The 25,741-nt window shown below is 43.9% G+C and overlaps 1 protein-coding gene across 1 annotated transcript in view; it reads left to right on the top strand.

Annotated features, from left to right (window-relative positions):
* LOC126249396 (glutamate receptor ionotropic, NMDA 3A-like) overlaps nucleotides 1-25,741 on the top strand; it is a 128,434-nt gene that overhangs the window by 15,552 nt on the left and 87,141 nt on the right. Inside the window, exons 2-3 of the mRNA XM_049951048.1 lie at nucleotides 11,267-11,414; nucleotides 20,806-20,950. Coding sequence (XP_049807005.1) covers nucleotides 11,267-11,414; nucleotides 20,806-20,950 — 293 coding nt within the window. The remainder of the gene's footprint in view (nucleotides 1-11,266; nucleotides 11,415-20,805; nucleotides 20,951-25,741) is intronic.

Genomic DNA, 25,741 nt, shown 5'->3' with positions numbered 1-25,741 from the left:
TTCATTATAGTTGTTAAAACATTTCCTTTAAGGCAGTGGAGGAAACGGGAATAATCATTAATTAACTACTTTGGAATAACCGTGAGCTCTACAGTATAAAACATGCTATACGCACAACAGCTACAGATACTTTCAATTATAGCTGTATCTAAACACTGTCACGAACCAATGCTGATATTTTTACCCTTTCTTCCTGACGTACTGAAGCTCATTTTTCGCAAAAAAGAGTTCCAATCTCATATTCTGAAAACTCCTTTCTTGCTTCATTTTTTGCCTTTATACAGGGACTGAAGTCAAAGAAAAACTGAAATTTAAAGTACCTCCGACTTCGATGTCAGTTGAAACGTATCTGTAACTCAGCAGGACAAGAGAAGAAGAGGGGGCACCCAGATTGCACCAGAAATTTCTGAGGCTGCCCAGGGATGTTTTTTGAGTATTTCACTAAAAGTGATTAGTGGCATCCAGTCGCACTTTACGAGATAAATACATTTCCAAAAAAAAAAAAAAATGGTTCAAATGGCTCTGAGCACTATGGGACTTAACATCTATGGTCATCAGTCTCCTATAACTTAGAACTACTTCAACCGAACTAACCTAAGGATAGCACACAACACCCAGTCATCACGAGGCAGAGAAAATCCATGACCCCTCCGGGAACCGAACCCGGGAACCCGGGCGTGGGAAGCGAGAACGCTACCACACGACCACGAGCTGCGGACAATACATTTCATTTGGTATCATTCTCCCATTTATATTTGTGTCTCTGTTGCACTGATAACGCAGTGTCTGGTAAAAAAAAAAGTAAAGTATCCAGTAGACATCAATGGATGTTAATGTAACCAAGTGGCCGGCCGAGGTGGCCGAGCGGTTGTAGGCGCAACAGTCTAGAACCGCGCGACCACTACGGTCGCCGGTTCGAATCCTGCCTTGGGCATGGATGTGTGTGATGTCCTTAGGTTAGTTAGGTTTAATTAGTTCTAAGTTCTAGGGGACTGATGACCTCAGAAGTTGAGTCCCATAGTGCTTAGAGCCATTTGAACCATTTTGTAACCAAGTACTCATACACAAGATCGCCGAGAGGGTAAATGATTGAACTAACAATTCTCTGTGACAGCTGAAATGGCCACCAGAGTGCATTAATGTTGTTTGTATTTGGTATTATAACAAGGATTGGTAGGATATACTGTATATGGGGCGTGAACAGTGTCAAACACGATAATAATGACTGACTAGTGTGAGACAGCATTATCAGCAAGACAGCGTTATCAGCACCTGACGAAGTTCGAAAGGGGCCTCATTATGTGTCTCCATTTGGCCGGCTGGTAGAAAAAAAAGGTACAAATGGCTCTGAGCACTATGGGACTGCACACTGGACTCGCATTCGGGAGGACGACGGTTCAATCCCGTCTCCGGCCATCCTGATTTAGGTTTTCCGTGATTTCCCTAAATCGCTTCAGGCAAATGCCGGGATGGTTCCTTTGAAAGGGCACGGCCAATTTCCTTCCCCATCCTTGCCTCACCCGAGCTTGCGCTCCGTCTCTAATGACCTCGTTGTCGACGGGACGTTAAACACTAATCTCCTCCTCCACTATGGGACTTAACTGCTGTGGTCATCAGCCCCCTAGAACTTAGAACTACTTAAACCTAACTAACCTAAGGACATCACACACATCCATGCCCGAGGCAAGATTCGAACCTGCGACCGTAGCGGTCTCGCGGTTCCAGACTGTAGCGCCTAGAGGCGCTCGGCTACAACGGCCGACCCGGCTGGTAGAATCGTACAATAAGTATATTTGTGCCAGTACACCGTTGTTGAATGCATGGGAACGTGAGACCAGGCATACTCGTCATCAAGGTTCCAGTTGACCACATCTGACCACCACAAGGGAAGCTCGCCGCATTGTTTACGCATCGTAACCTCTTGCACCAGACACCAAGTAAGGGACTCCGAACAACATCCTGTGTCAGCTAGCACAGTTGGTTGAAGAGTATCAACCTAGGGAATTACCGTCCCTACATAAGCTGCTGTTAACAACACACAGCAAATAGCAGCGTCGTGGAGTAGTGCTGTGGCCACGAAGCACATTGTTGATGAATGACGTCACATTATTTTCAGCCATGAATTATTGTCCTGCACTACCCAGATAACCATCTTTCGGGAGTATGGCGACGACCTGGGAGAGATCTCATTCTTCCATTGCTTTGGAGAGGCATAACGGTGTTACTTCTGGCGTCATATTGAGGGGAGCCATCGGGTATGACTTCTGGTGACGGCAGTTACCGATGATGGGGAGGGGGGGGGGGGGGCTAGGCGTCTGTATGAACTGTATGCGTGGCGTTGAGGTACTCCTGTAGCCAGCGAGATCCCCAGATCTGTCCCCGATAGTACATGTGTGGAACCAGCTCAGACACTAACTCTGTCCGAGTGCCAGAATCCAGTGGATGCATCCAGGCCAATGGGGTTGCAGTGTCATACTGCCAGGCATGTGAATTTGACCCGATCTTGTAATCAGTGAAACAAAATCACATAACCTCTCAACCCATGAATTTTCAAATGGCTCTAAGCACTATGGGACTTAACATCTGAGGTCATCAGTCCCCTAGACTTAGAACTACTTAAACCTAACTAACCTAAGGACATCACACACATCCATACCCGAGGCAGGATTCGAAACTGCGACCGTAGCAGCAGTGTGGTTCCGGACTGAAGCGCCTACAACCGCTCGGTCACAGCGGCCGGCCATGAATTTTCATTCCTTATCCGCCTCCCTCTCTGTGTTTTACTTTTTTGTCAGGCAGTGTATCTGCACAACAATATAAATGTAGATGGATTGCGTTGTATATCTTGTTTGTTCCATTCACTCACGGTAGTTGCTGTTAAGTAACAGTAACATCCACTTCACTCTTCGCCTTCAAGCTTGCATTCAGTGCTACTCGGTTCTTCCTCAGGTTTGTTTTTCTGGCAGTATTAGTTGTACGTTGATAGTGATACACAGATGTATGGACATTTTATTGATCAAGGATTGACCTATGTGTACCTGGTTCGCGTGTGCCATGCTGAGATGTTTCCATACTGACTGCAACCACATCACAGTATCTTTGCATCTGCACATATCGAGAATCGGAATCGTTCCGTGTTAGAATGTTACGCATTAAAGGCTTTTTCGTCCCTGTGAAGATACTTTTACAGGAACAAAGGTAACTGGCGTAGCATGCGAGTAAATCACAATTACATTAACACATCTGTAACGAGTCACTGGAGATCACGAGACGCAGATACTAAAATATTCAAAAAACGTCGGTGAACAATGCCCAAAATTTTGTCGGTGCAGTTCAGGATCAATTTGTGCAAGGAACTACCTGGGAATTTGTCTGACGACAACTATAGAAACCTAATTTAGCAAGCGAGAGAGCGTCCTATTAAGTATATTAGAATATTATGGTGTCTCTTGCAGTGCTTCAAAGTGGTTCGAGTCTTACCCAACTAAAGGAAACAAAGGGTGTCGTTGCGAAATACTTGTGGAATAAGTAATCAGTCTTCATCTCAATGGAAGTGAATTACATATGGTGCTCCTCAAACTTCCATCTTGTGTCCGTTGCTTTTCCTTGTGCACATTAATGACATTTCGTATGTTAGACTGCTAGACACAAAGTTTGTTTTGTTTCCAGATGATACAAACATTGCAATAAATAGGAAGTCATGTACTTATTTAGAAATGGCTGCTAATCAAATTTTCAATGACATTAATAAACGATTTAAAGATAATTCACTACTATTAAACTTTGAAAAGACCCACTATATGCATTTCATAACCTGCAAGAGAGTTCTTTCCAGCATGCGTGTAACATATGAAGGCTTGCGTATAGAAGAGGCAGACGTTGTTAAATTTCTGGAATTAAAACACGATAGTAAATTCAGTTGGGAAGAGCATACCACAGAATTTATGAAGCGCCTAAACAAATCTGAATTTGCAATGCAAATCATGTCCGATGTAGGAGATATAAATGAAAAATTACCGGCTTTACATACTTTCATTTTTTTATGTCATATGGGATCATATTCTAGTGTAGCTCGTAAACCGGGCAAAGGTTTTTGAGGTGCAAAAGCATGTAATAAGACTCATTTTTGGTGAAATTCAAGAACATCATGTACAAACCTGTTCAAGGAACTGGGTATTCTAACCACTGTTTCTCAGTATATTTATTTCTTAACGAAATTTCTTACAAATAATATGTCTCTATTTCCTACCATAGTTCAATACGTACTATCTCTATAAAGACCTAAAATTACTTTCTTCGGTCCAAAAAGAGGTCCAATATTCAGGAACACACATTATCAATAATCTGCCAGCAGTTATTGTGGTTCAAATGGCTCTGAGCACTATGGGACTTAACTTCTGAGGTCATCAGTCCTCTAGAACTTAGAACTACTTAAACCTAACTAACCTAAGGACATGACACACATCCATGCCCGAGGCAGGATTCGAGCCTGCGATCGTAGCGGTCGCGCGGTTCCAGACAGCAGTCATTAAAAACATGGTTTAAGATAAAGCAGAGTTTAAACGGAGCTTTAAAGACTTTTTGGTAGGCAGCTCCTGCTCTATAGATGCATTTCTTAACAGGTACAGTTAGACCAGCTTAAGTAAAAAGTCTGTTAGAATTCACTTTTGAGAGCACTTAGTCACAACATTCAAGTTCATGTATTTCGTGTACGATAAATTTATTAAAAGTGCATAACTATGTTTCATTCTGACGGTCTATTAATTCCGTAAATATCAGCAGTTCCAGTTTAGTGCAATGCATTCACAGTCAATGACAATATCCTGAGAGATGATCAGGGAAGTGAGTATTATATTCAAATGTTCTATGTTTTTTGTTTCATACTTTCTGACACGTTCCACACCGATGAGAATCATCTCATTTTTGGGTCTGTGGAACGAAAACTGAATCTAATCTAATCTAATCCCGGGGAGGGACACTGAGCTGTACGGTACGCTCGTGATGAAGGGGGCGTTGTCGGCACGCTAATCGCTAACCCTCCAGTAACTTGGCATGGAAAGAAGTTGCGATGAGGAAATCTAACTGCTCATTGGTCTGAGGAGAGCGTCCAGGCCGATGGAGGCAGAGAAGAAGCAAATGAGCCGAGGCAGGCCCACAATGCGTGGCTGCCTGACAGCGTAGTGCAACTTCGTTATAGCAACGTCACCGCTAATGCGCCGCCTCGGTATTGTATCCAGAAGAGTAGCTAGGTTCTGAATGTAAACTTGGTCACTGATGTTTGAGGTCAGTGTTTTAAAACTAGAAGACCTGTTCGAGTACAGTGACTTACCCCTTAAAACAGATTGACCTTCTGTCCTGATGAAACATTCTAACACTAAGAACTGCTAGAAAAATTACCAGATGTATTAGTAAAAGCTATAAAACTGCTAAAGACGTTTTGCGCTGCGCTCCACTGAGCATCCATTTGGATAGGAACTGTAACTATAGCGCTGCACTGTGTCTGCTCATTGCTGAAGTGCTTGATATTACATGTATTTTGTTTTATAGTTGGTACATGGATGAATGATTATGAATGGCGCGTAACTGTGGTGATAGGACTGTGTCAGAAATTGAGTTCTGTTTCATTATTGCTGCAATAGGCTATTTTCTAAGCTAAAAATATGGTTCGGATAGTTGCTATTCTGACTGATTATAACATTCAAACAGCATTTACGGTCAACATTTTCACAAAATACATGTTATTCCTATGTAATTAAAGCTTAAAAATAGTTAAATACCAAGATCTGGTCACGTTTTACGCTCTGGTGACGTCACAGACTAGGAGCAAAACGAAGCTATACGTGCGTTATAAGAGGTTTTTACGCACTTTTTCTGCAAACAGTTTACCTATTTAGTGACGCAAAACGCAATTAGAACTTTTAAATAACAATAACAAGGAATTTTGTGAACGCTGATAGTGGAAATCTTGCGAAACTTGATGCGTTAATGCTCCTCCATTTAGAGCGGCGATATGTGCAACGACGGACGTTCTTTTCCCTGCTCCGAGCGACATCAGCAAACTCGCTCAAAACTAAGGAATTGTAAAACTTTTGCAAATGAGTCCGTATATTATAACTATACTGTCGACTATCAGTCATGAGCTTCAACCCAAAGCACAATAAAGCTATTCTTGACAAAACTTAGTGCTGATTTTGTCTCCAGAACACACTCAGCAGAAAGTCGTCATCCGGAGGCGTTAGGTGGCGTAACGGATAGCGCATCCAACTGCAAAGGAAAAGATCGCTTGTTCGAATCCTGGAAGGGTAATATGTTCTAAAACTTTTACACGAAAATAGTGTTGGCAAGAACTGAGTGTAGCAGTTGTTTCTACTATGGGTTGTATTATTTATAGCTTCAAATTAGTCTTTTTCTGAGAAATGAACAGCAGAGAATAAATGTATTTACTTTGCGAACAAACAGTTCACTTTTTGGAAAGCATTGCTAGTAGTGAAGATACACGATACGTTCACAGTGCAACGAGGTGAAGGACGATGAGGTAATGAGGAGAGATTCAGAGCATGTACAATATGCAGGTGACACAAACGTTAAGGGCTGCAATGTTTGTGAGTGTAAACTAACGTTGGCGTCTGAAGCAGACTTACATCATCTTTATGTAAGATGATGAAACTGCAAAAGTTTAAACCGTAAGGATCCCATCTTGGCAGTACGAATATAAAAATATTGTTTCCAATAAAGTAAAAAATGAGTGGTCACATTAAATAGAAATATCTTTTTGAATGTGACGTGTCTGAACAGTGACTGAAAACGTAAGCGCATGTAAACAGCAAGGAAAACACAATAATATTCTATTTCTGATGGGATTGGTGAAATTTTGTAATTGTGATTTGGTTTTTTGATATGAGAGTACTGTCGAGTCGTCTTACAAATAAGACAAAATAATCTGTCTGGGTAGATTCGAACCAGCAATCTTCGGACATTATATAGTGAAATTCAACGCTCTTCCGCCCTAACAACTGAACTACCGAATAATTTAAGCGTCGTTGGGTAAAACGACAATTTTGACTTGGAGTTTACTTTCCTTTGAATGACGCTATCCTTCGTTGTTACAGCAGGAAAGCATATTTCGGAGAGAAATTAATTTCAACTTCACAGTGCAACACATTTTTAATTAAGTTAGTGAACTTGAGCGCAAACGTGGTGGCAATTTGCCGGTACAGTGGAACAACGTTTTATTCATCTTCTCATTCTCTGGACCACTCTAAAACAACTTTTCAGTAACAAACTTGTTTGCGTGGTCATCCTCCGCAACAAACACAGAAACACTTGTTTCAGTATTTTTTATAGATTTAATTGTACAGTATGGCACAACACACCACTTGTAACCCATTTTCTGAAACGTAAATTCCAAAACAAGACATCACTGTGAATTAGCATTGTGAGAGTAGGAGCAGCGAGCTAGTCAGTGACGTCACAGGCATCACATGATTCGAATGGAGCGTTTTAGCGGGCTTTCAAGTTATTCAAATTTCATTTCCGTCTTTATAGAGGGATACTGAAATTCAAGTGGAAAAAAGCATGTTAGGATCATAAAATGACATAAATAATTATTTAAGACAATTTCCAGAAAACAGTCAAATGCCTAATTTTATTTCTTGTAACTGGTCGGCGTGAGTTCAACAGTGTTCCCTGGATATGTGAGACCGTGGGCAGAGTTGGCCTCGTAAATTAAGTGTATTGTGCAGCCTTGCCCATGACAGTATTAATCGTGCTGTACCAAGCTATTTGGTATTATTTTTCTGAGATGTCAGTTTAAATACACTCCTGGAAATGGAAAAAGGAACACATTGACACCGGTGTGTCAGACCCACCATACTTGCTCCGGACACTGCGAGAGGGCTGTACAAGCAATGATCACACGCACGGCACAGCGGACACACCAGGAACCGCGGTGTTGGCCGTCGAATGGCGCTAGCTGCGCAGCATTTGTGCACCGCCGCCGTCAGTGTCAGCCAATTTGCCGTGGCATACGGAGCTCCATCGCAGTCTTTAACAATGGAAGCATGCCGCGACAGCGTGGACGTGAACCGTATGTGCAGTTGACGGACTTTGAGCGAGGGCGTATAGTGGGCATGCGGGAGGCCGGGTGGACGTACCGCCGAATTGCTCAACACGTGGGGCGTGAGGTCTCCACAGTACATCGATGTTGTCGCCAGTGGTCGGCGGAAGGTGCACGTGCCCGTCGACCTGGGACCGGACCGCAGCGACGCACGGATGCACGCCAAGACCGTAGGATCCTACGCAGTGCCGTAGGGGACCGCACCGCCACTTCCCAGCAAATTAGGGACACTGTTGCTCCTGGGGTATCGGCGAGGACCATTCGCAACCGTCTCCATGAAGCTGGGCTACGGTCCCGCACACCGTTAGGCCGTCTTCCGCTCACGCCCCAACATCGTGCAGCCCGCCTCCAGTGGTGTCGCGACAGGCGTGAATGGAGGGACGAATGGAGACGTGTCGTCTTCAGCGATGAGAGTCGCTTCTGCCTTGGTGCCAATGATGGTCGTATGCGTGTTTGGCGCCGTGCAGGTGAGCGCCACAATCAGGACTGCATACGACCGAGGCACACAGGGCCAACACCCGGCATCATGGTGTGGGGAGCGATCTCCTACACTGGCCGTACACCACTGGTGATCGTCGAGGGGACACTGAATAGTGCACGGTACATCCAAACCGTCATGGAACCCATCGTTCTACCATTCCTAGACCGGCAAGGGAACTTGCTGTTCCAACAGGACAATGCACGTCCGCATGTATCCCGTGCCACCCAACGTGCTCTAGAAGGTGTAAGTCAACTACCCTGGCCAGCAAGATCTCCGGATCTGTCCCCCATTGAGCATGTTTGGGACTGGATGAAGCGTCGTCTCACGCGGTCTGCACGTCCAGCACGAACGCTGGTCCAACTGAGGCGCTAGGTGGAAATGGCATGGCAAGCCGTTCCACAGGACTACATCCAGCATCTCTACGATCGTCTCCATGGGAGAATAGCAGCCTGCATTGCTGCGAAAGGTGGATATACACTGTACTAGTGCCGACATTGTGCATGCTCTGTTGCCTGTGTCTATTTGCCTGTGGTACTGTCAGTGTGATCATGTGATGTATCTGACCCCAGGAATGTGTCAATAAAGTTTCCCCTTCCTGGGACAATGAATTCACGGTGTTCTTATTTCAATTTCCAGGAGTGTATATATGTAGTCTTCGTTGCGTCATACTACCCGTAGCTTGTTTAGTTAACCCTACCAGCGATCAGTGCAGTTGCTTATTATCAGAAACTGTCGGCATTTTGCATGGAGGATTCACATTAAATTGCGTCACGGTTCAGAAGAAATATGTTATTTTGACATACAAAACGTAACTAAAGTTTCCCAAAGGCCTATTACAATTCTATTTTGAGGAATAATTCCTCAATGAACTTTTCTGTTACGTGGACTATGCGTAAGCCATTGTTGGTAAGGCACTAACAGTACCTCAGAGTGATGGGGCTTGAAAAAGAAAGCAAAATAATCACAAAAAATCTCTATATTCAATATATATTTACTTCATAATTTCTTGTCGGATCTAAAAATGACGGATAATTGAATATGTCTCATCTAGATTGCTATTCTGACGGAAAGAAATAGTCATAATTCGTTTAGGAAAACAAATTTGATGTCTGTATCACGGTATTTAATGAAGTTGCAGGGACGCATTGCTCTTTGTTTCATGAGCACCTGATCACTGTACCTCTAAGTGGAAACAGATTACAAATGTCTGTGAGAGATGAAAATTATAGTCAATTCCCCAAGAATGTGTACTCCATATTTTTAAATGTACCGTCCGCAGCGACATCTTTGGTAGTGGTCTCGAATCTGTTATCAGTGCCGTTTGCACAGTATATAATGTGAGAGTTGAGTGTTTTGTTTTGTCGATTGCAGTTTAAAATGATTGCAAAATATCTGAAGCGTCACGAGGGAGTGTTCCTTATAAATCATCCAAAGGGACCAAAACTTCCATGTGAAGCTGCTGCTAAAATTCTTAGTAAGTCAACGACTTTCATTGCGAAGTGGGTCAAAAGATATTTAGAGGTTGGAAACGTGGGTGATTTACCGGAGAGTGGGCCAAGATGTCAAGCTATAATCGGTAACGACGGTGATTAGGTAATTGTGCAATTAGTAATAACATGCATTTTCACGAAAATATATATTTATAATAGCGTATTTTATTTCATGCAGATAACGGCGTCACTTTATTGTGGAACTGACTGTAATTTGAGATGAAAATATTAGGCACCTCATCTTGTATATTCCTCAATAGCCGCCGTGACAAGGGACTTAACCACTGCACCACCTTGCGCGGTAAAAGTAAAACATATGCATTAGCTTTATAAGAGTATGCAGATTCCATCTATTTGTGAAATATCAACTGCAGGACACAGTGAAATCTGTATGGACTGAACATGCTTTTGCGAAGAGTTATATTTCAACAGTCGCTCAGCCGACAGCATATCGGTATCCCACGATTTCAAAAAGTCACTTGAGAAAGGTGCTACGAACGTATTTCTTCTCCGTCTTGAATACACCATAAAAGTTGCTTGACCAGCAGAATCTTAAATAGAAAAAAACTTGGGGTACCCTGACATACTATGTTAACAAGTAGGTAGCGAGAAAAGAATGCTAAGAACCTTGTCAGTTTGTATGAGTACACTTAAAGCGCCGAATAGACTGTTTTTTACTATTTTCCTTATTGGTTCGATTGTGCAGCATATCCAGTCTGGAACAAACTTTTCAAATGAATGGAAACATTCACAAGATAGTGGCAGATGCACGTGGCTTACTAGAAGATGAAAATCCTTGAGAAACACGTGTTGCATGCAATCATAGAATCATACAATTATAGAATTATCTCGAGCTTACGCATACACAGTCTTAACTCTTTTAATGTGACTTTCTTTAGGTGAATTGTTTTGCAGATGTTCATCGCTCTGTTTTAATTACATAATAAATCTAAGGACATGCTTAGTTTAATAAATCAATAGTAATATTAGAGAGGAAAACAAATGTTCTGCCAAGCACCGATGGAAAATTCAGTAAATGTTAATCAACAGCAAGATTCAAATATATTCTCAATACATTGCACTATAGACCTACGAGTATAGGATGTTGTTTTAGTAGATACAGTATGTTTTTAGCGATTATGTGAAGGACCTTCCTGTACGCTTTCTGTTTGTTTGCAGAAATGGCTCTCTGGATATCCTGATAGCGGACACACCTATCCTCGACTACTATCGCGCCACGGACCATGGATGCAAACTCCAGAAGATCGGCGACGCCATTAATGAAGATACGTATGCTGTTGGCATGACCAAGGGTTTCCCTCTGAAGGTGATCACTGTTTAATAATTCACTACTCTATGTGTCCAAAAGAAAGATTCAGAGTCTCAGCGAACTCGTTAATGAGATAAAGAAGGACTCTATAGCAAACATCCCAATCTGCTTTATAAAACATATTGTGGAGTTCCGCCTCTATAAGGCGCAATCACTGTTACATTTATTGTATGCCTCAAACACATTTCAGCGCAGTCTATCAATCTCAGTAGATGGTATTTGCTTAACAATAAGACATGGAATAAGTCTGAGGCACTATAATGTGATCGTCTTTTTTTTTTTTTTTTTTTTTTTTAAGATGGAGTTACATTCATTTTTTTGAAATGTTTCTTTTGGGTGGAGGGGGGGAATCACTTCCGGTCATAATTGTTTGGGTGACTATCTTCAATTACTAAATTACTGACAGTTAAACGGCTTTCTAGGTCCTATCTTTGGTATTTATTTTTAAGTGTGTGTATTTTATCATTGGTCATTTCTGTTCTGACACTGCAAAACTCAACAAATGTTTCCTAACATTTTGACACACACCTGGGTGGTTAAACTGCTCTTTATACAAAAAACAGTTTCAGTAACATTTTTGTTCTGAAAGCGAAGCATTTGAGTGTCGACTAGTCACCCGTTAAGGGTTTTCTCTTTGATGTAAGTATGAGGCAGCTAAACATATCCAAAACGAGTAAATGTATCAAGGTGCAGCTTTTGGTAAACTATAGCGCACAGGCAGGTGCACAAGTAATTTTTAAAGTTTGTAGCTGTCGATATATGACACCGACTTTTTTTTTTTGTTGACTGAACTATATACCTCCATCTGAGGAATCGCAAAGAGCCTTGGAAGAGTACTTCAACGACATATCATGTGTAGAACATGATCAAATAGCGAAAAGATAAAAACACCGCCAACCATTGCCCGATCATCAGGAGTAGTCTCGCAAACGTCTATCCTGCTTTGTCAACCGTTGGCAAACAAGTACGCTTGGGGTGTTTACCGATTCGTTTGAAGCCTATCAGTCTGTGTTCTGCTGTTGTATCTGTCTAAAAAATTGTTCGATGAACGCTCTGCCAGACACTTAGTTGCGAACTGAGGAGTAATCACGTAGATTTAGAAGCTATTCAAATTTTCACAATGTCAACGAAGTCGAAAAAGTGAATAAGTATTCTTTTATCGCAAATGTAAGCAAATTATCGATCAGCAGTGTGTATGTATGCTGAGAGGTATCCTGATCGCTAAAATCCCACGCTCTGTCCTTGCTAACAGTACAAAAAAGTTTTTCAAGTACCTCAAAATAAGAAGAATAAAATACGCCAACGGAAAGTAACAGCAACTAATGTGAGAAATGAAAATAAAATTTCATCAGTGCTAACACACAATACACATATCGCTATAAGACAGCTGGAATGAGTGATTGGAACCAGCCAAAGGAGTGAGCTGAAAATAATACATTCCTCAGCATTTCATCCTTTCAAATTTCTCTCCATGGCGATAACTTTCAATATAGATTACATTTCTCCGACTGGTGCGTACGAAAAGTGCAATGTGATGCTGTGTCCCTATGCAAGATTTTGTATACTGATGAAGAATCATTTAAAAGCATGGGCAAATCAGTCTTCGCAGTACGCACCGCTGGTCAGTTGAATACTGACAGATATGAGTAAAAAACAATCTTGGTCTGTAGACGTGTGATGCGATCTTATCAAGAATCACATCATTGGTCCTTATTTATTAATAGAACTCCAAAGAAGAGCAAGAATCTATAGCTCCTACAAATATGCTGCCACAGTTATTGAATCATATCTCATTGATTGTACAGCAGTCATGCGGCACGAACTTGGCAGATGTCCCACACATTCAGCACGGACAATTACAGACCTTATTAACAGAACGTCTGTAGACTGTACGATTGCTCTTTGAAGGAACACAAAATGGTTTGTGTAATAACCAGTTTTAACGTCTCTGGAATTTTATTTGTGCGGAAAGTAAAACAAGAGCTCTACAAGAAATTACTGACGGCTCCTGAAAACATGAAATGCCGTAAAATAAGAACCTGCGCTGCGACAAGAGCAGATGAAATTCAGTGTGCAGTATTGTTGTCCGGAATCGCTTTGTAGCACGTATGTGTTCAAGCTCTACATGTGGATCACGTAATGTGACACAATAATAAACACGCTAAATATACCTGAGTTACCTGATTGCCAACATTTGGTAAAATGGGGTACACGTTTGTGGGAACTTTTTTCCTGACGCTCGGACAATAGTTTGCGACATTTATCTAGTTTCTATTTGATAAAGATTCACACATATTATGTCGTTCAAGTCATCTTCGGAGGTTCCTTCCAGTGCCACAGAAAATGTATGTAGCTCTACTTTAAAAAATTCAGTGTCATAATGTGACAGACATAAAAATTAAAAATTACTAGCGTACTTCAGAAAATTCGCTGCATCGTCTGCCACATGCTAGCGAAAACCACACATCGCCGTATTTACTCGTTCTGTATATATTTTAAGTGCCCTGTCTCAGCTGATGTTATGCATCTCATCCCTCGGTAATTGTCTTTTTTCATACCTCCGCTTGTTGTTGTTGCTGCTATTGTTCTTGTTGTGGTCTGCAGTACGAAAACTGATTTGATGCAGCTCTGCAGCCTGTTCTGTCATGTGCAAGCCTCTTCATCTGCGAATAACCTCTGCAACCCAAGTCCTTCTGAATCTGCTTACTGTATTCATCTCTTGATCTCCGTCTACAATTTTTACCCCCAACACTTCCTCCAATACTAAATTTGTGATCCCCTGTGTCTCAGAATGTATCCTGGCAACCGATACCTTCTTTTAGTCAAGTTGTACCTCAAATTTCGTTTCTCGGCAATTTTGTTCAGTACCTCCTCGTTAGTTACGCGTCGTACCCATCTGATCTTTCGCATTCTTCTGTAGTACCACATTCCAAAAGCTTCTGTCCTTTTCTTGTCCAAACTTTTTTATAGTTCATGTTTTACTTCTATACATGGCAACACTCTATACAAATACCTTTCGCTTAAGTACCTCAAATTCTTGCGAGTGGAAAAACATGATTCGGGCGGCATAAAATACTAAGCTCACATACATTAATGCTATCACTTCCTCTTGGAAACATTATATAGCCTTTGAGTACGAATATTTTTGTATGTTATAGAAATGTAGATAGCTACTGAATACGACTCTTTCTTCACACCATTATGTGTCAAGAACGATTTTGTTTCTACCATAAATATAAAAAAAGAACTGTCCTGTGAAGCTCTTTCATAGAAGTATAATTGTTTATAAGCTAAAAATTTGCTGATGCAGGTCATATCAGGGTATCAGGGTGCGAAATTTATTACACAGAACTGCCACCTTTGGCAGCAACAATGACCTCCATTCCGGACGGGCATCTTGCTGGACTACGTTTGGATGCGGATATAGGTTCGTCATTCCATGCTGCTTCAATTGTATGCCAGAGTTCCTCAATCGTAGTGGCTGGCGAGTGGTAGCGTGCCAGTCTCTTAGCAGCCCATGACCAGATACTTACAATAGGTGAGAAATCAGGAGAAAGTGCCTGAAGTACAACAGGCGAACACATTTTGTATTGAGATAGGCCAGGACAGCACAGGCAACATGCAGTATTGGGCAATATTTTTGAAAGCTACCGACCTTTACACATCAGAAATATGCTGTCCACGTTGTTGCCTATGCGAACCAGAAGTGGTCCTGTTATATATTCAGTTGCACCCCACACAATCATGACAACTTCTGGTCGCGTATGACGATGACGAATTCAGTCAGCGTTAGTTCAACTCGAAGCGTCCACTTGAGGATACGTCGATCGTGATGCTGTACTCCAGCCTCTTATGAAAAGACAGCCTGGTGCCACTTCAGTGCCCGTTGTTGTCTCTGGGCGCCGTACTCTGGACGCGCCTCTCCCTGCTGCCGTTTTAAGGGAAGACACGATGGTAACCATACCGACAGTCCGTGGTACTCCAAGCGTCGTACTGTCCGCCTGGATACCAGTCATTATGCAAACAAACCTATTTCCTTACTCAAACGACATGACGTGACTATGCTATCCTACATCTACATACATATTCCGCAGTTCACCGTACGGTGAGTGGCGGAGGGTACTCTGTACCACTACTAGTCATTTCCTTTCATGTTCCACTCGCAAACAGAGCGAGGGAAAAATCGACTGTTTATATGGCCCCAGTAGGAGTCCTAATTTCCCTTATCTTACCTCCGTGGTCCTTCCGGCAAATGTGCGTTGGTGGCAGTAGAGACGTTCTACCGTCCGCTTGAAACGGCACTTCTCTAAATTCCCTCAATAATGTTCCGCGAATAGAACGTCGGCTTCCATTCAGGGATTCCCACATGAGTTCATTAAGCATCTCCGTGATACTCGTGTGTTGATCAAACCTACCGTACCAAATCCAGCAGGCCGCCTCTGAATTTCTTCGATGGCTTCTACATGCCCGAATGAATAATATACTTTATCTGTTCTCTCGAGCGCTAGTTAATTGCTACCGTTGAAATCATGCATGGCGTTGAGCATTGCCCTCCTGAAGCCATCGATAATACACTCCTGGAAATGGAAAAAAGAACACATTGACACCGGTGTGTCAGACCCACCATACTTGCTCCGGACACTGCGAGAGGGCTGTACAAGCAATGATCACACGCACGGCACAGCGGACACACCAGGAACCGCGGTGTTGGCCGTCGAATGGCGCTAGCTGCGCAGCATTTGTGCACCGCCGCCGTCAGTGTCAGCCAGTTTGCCGTGGCATACGGAGCTCCATCGCAGTCTTTAACACTGGTAGCATGCCGCGACAGCGTGGACGTGAACCGTATGTGCAGTTGACGGACTTTGAGCGAGGGCGTACAGTGGGCATGCGGGAGGCCGGGTGGACGTACCGCCGAATTGCTCAACACGTGGGGCGTGAGGTCTCCACAGTACATCGATGGTGTCGCCAGTGGTCGGCGGAAGGTGCACGTGCCCGTCGACCTGGGACCGGACCGCAGCGACGCACGGATGCACGCCAAGACCGTAGGATCCTACGCAGTGCCGTAGGGGACCGCACCGCCACTTCCCAGCAAATTAGGGACACTGTTGCTCCTGGGGTATCGGCGAGGACCATTCGCAACCGTCTCCATGAAGCTGGGCTACGGTCCCGCACACCGTTAGGCCGTCTTCCGCTCACGCCCCAACATCGTGCAGCCCGCCTCCAGTGGTGTCGCGACAGGCGTGAATGGAGGGACGAATGGAGACGTGTCGTCTTCAGCGATGAGAGTCGCTTCTGCCTTGGTGCCAATGATGGTCGTATGCGTGTTTGGCGCCGTGCAGGTGAGCGCCACAATCAGGACTGCATACGACCGAGGCACACAGGGCCAACACCCGGCATCATGGTGTGGGGAGCGATCTCCTACACTGGCCGTACACCACTGGTGATCGTCGAGGGGACACTGAATAGTGCACGGTACATCCAAACCGTCATCGAACCCATCGTTCTACCATTCCTAGACCGGCAAGGGAACTTGCTGTTCCAACAGGACAATGCACGTCCGCATGTATCCCGTGCCACCCAACGTGCTCTAGAAGGTGTAAGTCAACTACCCTGGCCAGCAAGATCTCCGGATCTGTCCCCCATTGAGCATGTTTGGGACTGGATGAAGCGTCGTCTCACGCGGTCTGCACGTCCAGCACGAACGCTGGTCCAACTTAGGCGCCAGGTGGAAATGGCATGGCAAGCCGTTCCACAGGACTACATCCAGCATCTCTACGATCGTCTCCATGGGAGACTAGCAGCCTGCATTGCTGCGAAAGGTGGATATACACTGTACTAGTGCCGACATTGTGCATGCTCTGTTGCCTGTGTCTATGTGCCTGTGGTACTGTCAGTGTGATCATGTGATGTATCTGACCCCAGGAATGTGTCAATAAAGTTTCCCCTTCCTGGGACAATGAATTCACGGTGTTCTTATTTCAATTTCCAGGAGTGTATATCCGCATGACATTCATGGTGTCCCAGACAACGCGAGAAGCAGTGATAAACCATATACTCGAAAGGACATAATCCGGCTACTGTCGAAAGCCGACCTGAGCCGGTAGACGTTTAACTTCCTTCCACTAACATCTCTCATAAACAACGTTGAAATTCAATGCCTGAATGACAAAACCACTGTGCTATATTTCCTTGTATACAGACTGTAGGTGGCGTGCACTACCATCTACTTTGCGCGGTTGCACTAAGATTTTAAAATTTGCAGGTTCAAGTATGTAACACACCTTACGCCATCATGACAAATTTGCACGGTGCCTTCGTGGTGCTGCAGTTTTAATGATCAGATGAGTATTTCCAAGGTTCCCGAAAACTTACAGGAGGATGCTACACCAAATAATCCCTCTGCTTAAAACAATATTCATCGTTCTGACGAAAGATTAGTATGTATAATACATGTTCAAGTGAGCAAATCAACTTTGTAACACACACCAATAAGGTTTCGGAAGCATGATTTCACCACAAGTGGCATTGCTAAAGTAAATGACGACATTCAACTGATTATGGATTGACAGTAGGCTACAATATTGGTACTAACCTATTTAATCGAAGAATTCAACCCGGTCGATTGCAAAAATGAGAAAACAAAGTTCTGTGCCACAGCACAGATATTGTTCTAATTATATATCATAATCCACCTAGTCGAAAGATACCATGGAGAGGCATGACATCAGGTTTCGTTCATGAATCAAAGTTAGGAATACTGTTACAATATACACGACATACCTTCTGTACTCTCACACTGTAACTATCATTTGTATATTTTCAATAGGTTATAATTTTAGCAATAACACGAGTGATAATGATGATGATCATTATAATAAAAATAATAATTTTCTAATACCATACCAGGATACAAACGAGTCGTAAATATTTGTAATACAACGTCCAGTCACATTAATGTGACCACTTGTCAAAAGCATGAATAACCGCCTTTTGCAGCAAGACGTGCAGGAGTACAGTCAATTAGGTTCTGAAAGGTATCGACAGGGATGTCATCCCACGCCGATCCAGTGCCTTGGGCAGCTGCGCTAGGTTTCTTCGTTGAGGATCCATGACGCGAAAAACCCGATGAAGATGGTCCCTCAGATTCTCCATTATTCGTAAATCCGGCAAGTTTGGTGGCCAAGGCAGTGTGGTAGAATAATCCCCGTGCACTTTGAACCACGCAGGTACACTGCGAGCTATGTGACAACTTACATTGTTTTGCTGGTAAATGCCGTCACGCAGAGGAAAAACAAGCTGCATATAGTGGTCTAAATAGTCCCCAAGGAAAGATGCATACTTGTGTTGATGCATTGTACCTTCCATAATGATATCACAGAGGGAATGCTACAAAAATATTCCCTAGACCATAACACTTCCTCCTCCGTTCTCGACAGTTCCGACTTTTGTTTCAAGGTATTTGCTTTCAGACGTTTCGTACCGATGGAGTATAAAAGATGATTCATCTGGAAAGGCCACCTGCCGCCACTCAGTGGACGTCCAGTTGCGGTTTATTGTCAGCATGGGTGCACGGGCAAGGCGCCTGCTGCGGAGGCTCATACGCAGTAACGTTCGTTGAACGGTCGTTGAGGAGACACTGTTGGTAGCCCTTGGTTCATTTGGGCGGTCAGTTGCTCAACAGTTGCCGTCTTTTCCTCTGTTATGTACGACACGTGGTTCACCGCAGCTGCCTCGGTGCCGGCTTAGGATAGCGCCATTTTGCCATGCATGGTATACTCCAACCATGTTGCCACGCGAGCAATTTACAAACCTAGAGGTTTCAGACACGCTTCCACGTTTGGCCCGAAAGCCAATGATCATACCCTTTTGAACATCTACATCTACATCCATACTCCGCAAGCCACCTGACGGTGTGTGGCGGAGGGTACCCTGAGTACCTCTATCGGTTCTCCCTTCTATTCCAGTCTCGTATTGTTCGTGGAAAGAAGGATTGTCGGTATGCCTCTGTGTGGGCTCTAATCTCTCTGATTTTATCCTCTTGGTCTCTTCGCGAGATATACGTAGGAGGGAGCAATATACTGCTTGACTCTTCGGTGAAGGTATGTTCTCGAAACTTCAACAAAAGCCCGTACCGAGCTACTGAGCGTCTCTCCTGCAGAGTCTTCCACTGGAGTTTATCTATCATCTCCGTAACGCTTTCGCGATTACTAAATGATCCTGTAACGAAGCGCGCTGCTCTCCGTTGGATCTTCTCTATCTCTTCTATCAACCCTATCTGGTACGGATCCCACACTGCTGAGCAGTATTCAAGCAGTGGGCGAACAAGCGTACTGTAACCTACTTCCTTTGTTTTCGGAATGCATTTCTTTAGGATTCTTCCAATGAATGTCAGTCTGGCATCTGCTTTACCGACGATCAACTTTATATGATCATTCCATTTTAAATCACTCCTAATGCGTACTCCCAGATAATTTATGGAATTAACTGCTTCCAGTTGCTGACCTGCTATTTTGTAGCTAAATGATAAGGGATCTATCTTTCTATGCATTCGCAGCACATTAAACTTGTCTACATTGAGATTCAATTGCCATTCCCTGCACCATGCGTCAATTCGCTGCAGATCCTCCTGCATTTCAGTACAATTTTCCATTGTTACAACCTCTCGATACACCACAGCATCATCTGCAAAAAGCCTCAGTGAACTTCCGATGTCATCCACAAGGTCATTTATGTATATTGTGAATAGCAACGGTCCTATGACACTCCCCTGCGGCACACCTGAAATCACTCTTACTTCGGAAGACTTCTCTCCATTGAGAATGACATGCTGCGTTCTGTTATCTAGGAACTCTTCAATCCAATCACACAATTGGTCTGATCGTCCATATGCTCTTACTTTGTTCATCAAACGACTGTAGGAAACTGTATCGAACGCCTTGTGGAAGTCAAGAAACACGGCATCTACCTGGGAACCCGTGTCTATGGCCCTCTGAGTCTCGTGGACGAATGGCGCGAGCTGGGTTTCACACGACCGTCTTTTTCGAAACCCATGCTGATTCCTACAGAGTAGATTTCTAGTCTCCAGAAAAGTCATTATACTCGAACATAATACGTGTTCCAAAATTCTACAACTGATCGACGTTAGAGATATAGGTCTATAGTCAGATAAATCACTCCGTTTCCGCACTAAAACAACTAACCATCCATACGTTTTATACCTTCTTCACTGCTGATGGTGTCACCTTCCCTCTGTTGGTGGTTATTGCACTTTGACATCGAACATAGACTGCGTTCATATTAATTTGATTGGACCGTGTATATGGATTTCAGGCTTTTACACTCTTAAAGTCAGAACGTCGTGGTGGGCAGACTTATGTTTTATTCACAGGACAGCATATCGGCGGTGATCTCCAAGTATTCAAACAACGGCTACATGGACATCCTGCAGGAGAAGTGGTACGGAGCATTGCCCTGTTTCAAGCTAGCTACCGATATGGCGCAGCCTCGGCCGCTGGGCGTCGCTGCCGTCGCAGGTGCGTCGCCATGGCAACCAGCATAAGTATACTTAACACTGACTTCCATGTTTACATGTTTTTAATTAAGTATAACTGCTTAATATTGCATACTCAAACTTCTTTTTAGTGTTACTAAAGGTAACCTATTATCTACCAGACTGCGTCGTAGTACCAGACGTCGCAATATTTAACACAAAAAAATGCGAGAAATCAGAAGGAATCGGAAAATCTCGTGAAATAATTTCGATACAGGACAAACAAAAGGCACTGCAAATCTGCCGAACTTTCCCACATGATTCCTCAAACGCCCCGCTTCAAAGATCGGACCATTTCTGAAAACTAGGATATTACGTTAATACATATAGTTGGTTTGTTATGGGAACAATCAAATCAGTTACTTCTGAGTGCAGCTGGCTTTTGCGTTGGTTGAACAGTGTATTTGAAATAGAGATAGCCAATACCTTTAGTTAGTAAAATGATGTCAAGAAATTGATTTGTTCCTGGAAAATTCTACCATATTTCTAACCAGTAACAGAACAGCTACCATTTAATCTAGATAAAGAATGTTGTTTAAAACGTAATATTGATTCACATATATGGTTATGGCCGTGGGCTCACATTCTGGAGGCGTTGCGGTTCACGTGTCCATTCGGACATCCAGATTCAGATTTACCGTCGTCTCTTTCAATCTATTAAGGTGAATGCCACGAAACTAGGACACTGCTTATTCTCTTCCCTTCCATTACCCGATCAAAGACTTTACTCCATCTTTATTGAAACAGTCGTCGACGAAGTGTTAAGCCCTTATTTCCCTACGAAAGTTCTTTCAAATAAGGAATATTTTAATGTAAAGTCACGATTAAAAACGGCAAATTTGATCCTCATCGTTTTCGCTACATGTAATTCTTGATTTTTCTTTTCATTCTGTTTGATATGATAACTGCGGAAATTTTTGTGCAGTTTAGGAAGTCTATCTCTGTGGTTCCGAATATAAAATACGAACTAAAAAAAATGAATATCAGGCTCAAGAATGGACATCAGGAAAAATAGGTGAGAAATGCTGACTGGCATGAACACAGTGTGACATAACCCTAACATGAACTAGATTCTATGAAATCCCTCTAACACGTGAAATTCTGGTGATTTATTCCAGACTGCTCATTTGAAGAAAACATGTATGACAGTGATAAAATATGTCCACTTTTCGTAAATAGAAGTGTAGATGGTGTTTTTGACAATTTTATCTCAAATTATATTGACTCCCGTTGGAAATGCATTATAATTATCGATTCCATAGCGTGTATGAAGGCGAAACTGGAAAAGGAGAGGGTACCTTCCGAAACATCGTGGAAACATTGTGGATTCACCCAGAAAGAAACCAAAGAAGGTATTATTTCATTAATACGGTGTGAAAACCTTCATTTTCACATAAGTTGTGTAGTCATTTATCTTGATTATTTCATGAGAACTCCGAGTAACGTAAAAACAGACGAACGGTAACACAGCTGACTTCTGTACTAGACCACAACATGGTTTCAACTCTGAAACACTCTTCTTCATTTTTTTCTCAGCACAGATTAAGATCTACAGGCAACTGAGACCCCTCCACCGCTTTCACGTTAGACTACTTCCTATCATTTTGCAAGCGATGTTTGCCTTCTTCTGAGGACATCGTTGAACTTGAAATAAGAGATTACTGCGGGTGTAGTGAGACGAGAAAATCTTAGGTTACCGAAGGACATACTGAAAATATTGCTTGTAATATCTCTATACTCGTACAACAGTGCATTCCCGGTGTGAATAAAGCATAAAATAAAATTCCTCACCAGCTACACTCCTGGAAATTGAAATAAGAACACCGTGAATTCATCGTCCCAGGAAGGGGAAACTTTATTGACACATTCCTGGGGTCAGATACATCACATGATCACAATGACACAACCACAGGCACATAGACACAGGCAACAGAGCATGCACAATGTCGGCACTAGTACAGTGTATATCCACCTTTCGCAGCAATGCAGGCTGCTATTCTCCCAAGGAGACGATCGTAGAGATGCTGGATGTAGTCCTGGGGAACGGCTTGCCATGCCATTTCCACCTGGCGCCTCAGTTGGACCAGCGTTCGTGCTGGACGTGCAGACCGCGTGAGACGACGCTTCATCCAGTCCCAAACATGCTCAATGGGGGACAGATCCGGAGATCTTGCTGGCCAGGGTAGTTGACTTACACCTTCTAGAGCACGTTGGGTGGCACGGGATACATGCGGACGTGCATTGTCCTGTTGGAACAGCAAGTTCCCTTGCCGGTCTAGGAATGGTAGAACGATGGGTTCGATGACGGTTTGGATGTACCGTGCACTATTCAGTGTCCCCTCGACGATCACCAGTGGTGTACGGCCAGTGTAGGAGATCGCTCCCCACACCATGATGCCGGGTGTTGGCCCTGTGTGCCTCGGTCGTATGCAGTCCTGATTGTGGCGCTCACCTGCACGGCGCCAAACACGCATACGACCATCATTGGCACCAAGGCAGAAGCGACTCTCATCGCTGAAGACGACACGTCTCCATTCGTCCTTCCATTCACGCCTGTCGCGACACCACTGGAGGCGGGCTGCACGATGTTGGGGCGTGAGCGGAAGACGGCCTAACGGTGTGCGGGACCGTAGCCCAGCTTCATGGAGACGGTTGCGAATGGTCCTCGCCGATACCCCAGGAGCAACAGTGTCCCTAATTTGCTGGGAAGTGGCGGTGCGGTCCCCTACGGCACTGCGTAGGATCCTACGGTCTTGGCGTGCATCCGTGCGTCGCTGCGGTCCGGTCCCAGGTCGACGGGCACGTGCACCTTCCGCCGACCACTGGCGACAACATCGATGTACTGTGGAGACCTCACGCCCCACGTGTTGAGCAATTCGGCGGTACGTCCACCCGGCCTCCCGCATGCCCACTGTACGCCCTCGCTCAAAGTCCGTCAACTGCACATACGGTTCACGTCCACGCTGTCGCGGCATGCTACCAGTGTTAAAGACTGCGATGGAGCTCCGTATGCCACGGCAAACTGGCTGACACTGACGGCGGCGGTGCACAAATGCTGCGCAGCTAGCGCCATTCGACGGCCAACACCGCGGTTCCTGGTGTGTCCGCTGTGCCGTGCGTGTGATCATTGCTTGTACAGCCCTCTCGCAGTGTCCGGAGCAAGTATGGTGGGTCTGACACACCGGTGTCAATGTGTTCTTTTTTCCATTTCCAGGAGTGTAGCTACAAAATATTCGCAGTACCGATTCCAAGTATTCGATTCGGAGATTTCTTCCTATCGCCATAAGCAGCGAGCTAGCTGAAATGTCTCGTCTGGCTTTCTCCGATAGAGTTTGGGAGACTAGTTACATACCGAAGATATTTTTTGTTTGTAAACATACCCTTTTGTAACCTGTAGGTTGAGTTATGGACATGAGCGAAGCGCATTGGTGATGGTACGCAAGTTTCAGTAGCAAATTCGTAGTTGGTTGTTGATGTTATACGAAGCCTACAGTGTACATCTCCAGTTGACATTTTTCTAATCTACATAGACGTAAATATTCCACAAACCGCTGTACAGTACATTGCGGTAGGTAATTTGTATCATTTCTAGTCATTCTCTTCGCTGTTCCACTCGTAAATGGACCGATTACCTGTATGCCTCCGTTTGAGCTTTATTCTACAGCATGATTCCTTAATTGTCTGGATTAACTGATGCGATTAAGCATTACAGCGAGACGAACGGTAACGGTAGAGATGTTTGTCTTATCTTCGAATATCGATTTGCTAGGAAGAGGCATACACAGCATAGTGACTTTCGAGAAACGGGGAATTTTTTCCTAATGCTTGTTGACAGTGAAAGACAATTGGTTCTAAAGACTTTATTTACAGATCAGTTAAATGAAGATGATATTCATTTAATCAACTGCACATATTACACGAAGATTTTGAGGTATTTTCAGTTATTCATAAATCCATTCATTCATTCTTTCCACACTCTTGGAATATGGATTACAAAGCTATCTGCAGCTGGTCGCCTGAAATATAAGGGGCGTTCAAAAAGAAACGAACGGCAGGAATAATTACAGAAACCAGTACCTGTACGTTAGAAGTATTGACCCTAGCTGTTGAGACACTTGTCCCACTGTGACACAACGCGATGAATGGCTGTCTCATAAAATTCCCGGGGCTGTGGTGTTAGCCAGTTCCGCACGTAAAGCTGGATGTCGTCGTCCGAGGTGAATCGTTTGCCCCTCAGAGCCTTTTAAGGGGACCAAAAATGGCGTAGTCACAGGGAGAGAGGTCCGGACTCTATGGAGGGTGGCCTAGAACCTTACATTTGAATTTCTGCAGGAGGGCCGCGACTACGTTGGCCGTATGAGACTTTGCATCGTCGTGGAGCAGAATGACCCCACGGGTGAGATTGCCTGGTCGTTTTGATTTGATCGCTTGGTGAAGGTTCGTCACTGTTTGCGAGTAACGCTGGGAATTCACTTTTGTCCCGTGCTGCAGAATGTGAATCAGAAGGGGGCTATCATGGTCAAAGAAGAACGTCAGCATAACCTTTCCTGTCATCGTGTGGACGACGACATCCAGCTTTACCTGTGGAACTGGTTAACATCGCAGCCCCGCAAATTTTATGAGTCAGCCATTCACCGCCTTGCGTCACAGTGTGACAAGTGTCTCAACAGCCAGGATCAATACTTCTAACATACAGGTACTGGTTTCTGTAATTATGTCTCCGGCTCGTTCCTTTTTGAGTGCCCCTTATATTAGGGACAGCTATGTCCCATCA

The sequence above is a fragment of the Schistocerca nitens genome, chromosome 3, assembly GCF_023898315.1.
Source record: "Schistocerca nitens isolate TAMUIC-IGC-003100 chromosome 3, iqSchNite1.1, whole genome shotgun sequence".
NCBI classification, from domain to species: domain Eukaryota; kingdom Metazoa; phylum Arthropoda; class Insecta; order Orthoptera; family Acrididae; genus Schistocerca; species Schistocerca nitens.
This window is presented reverse-complemented; position numbering and strand designations above follow the sequence as displayed.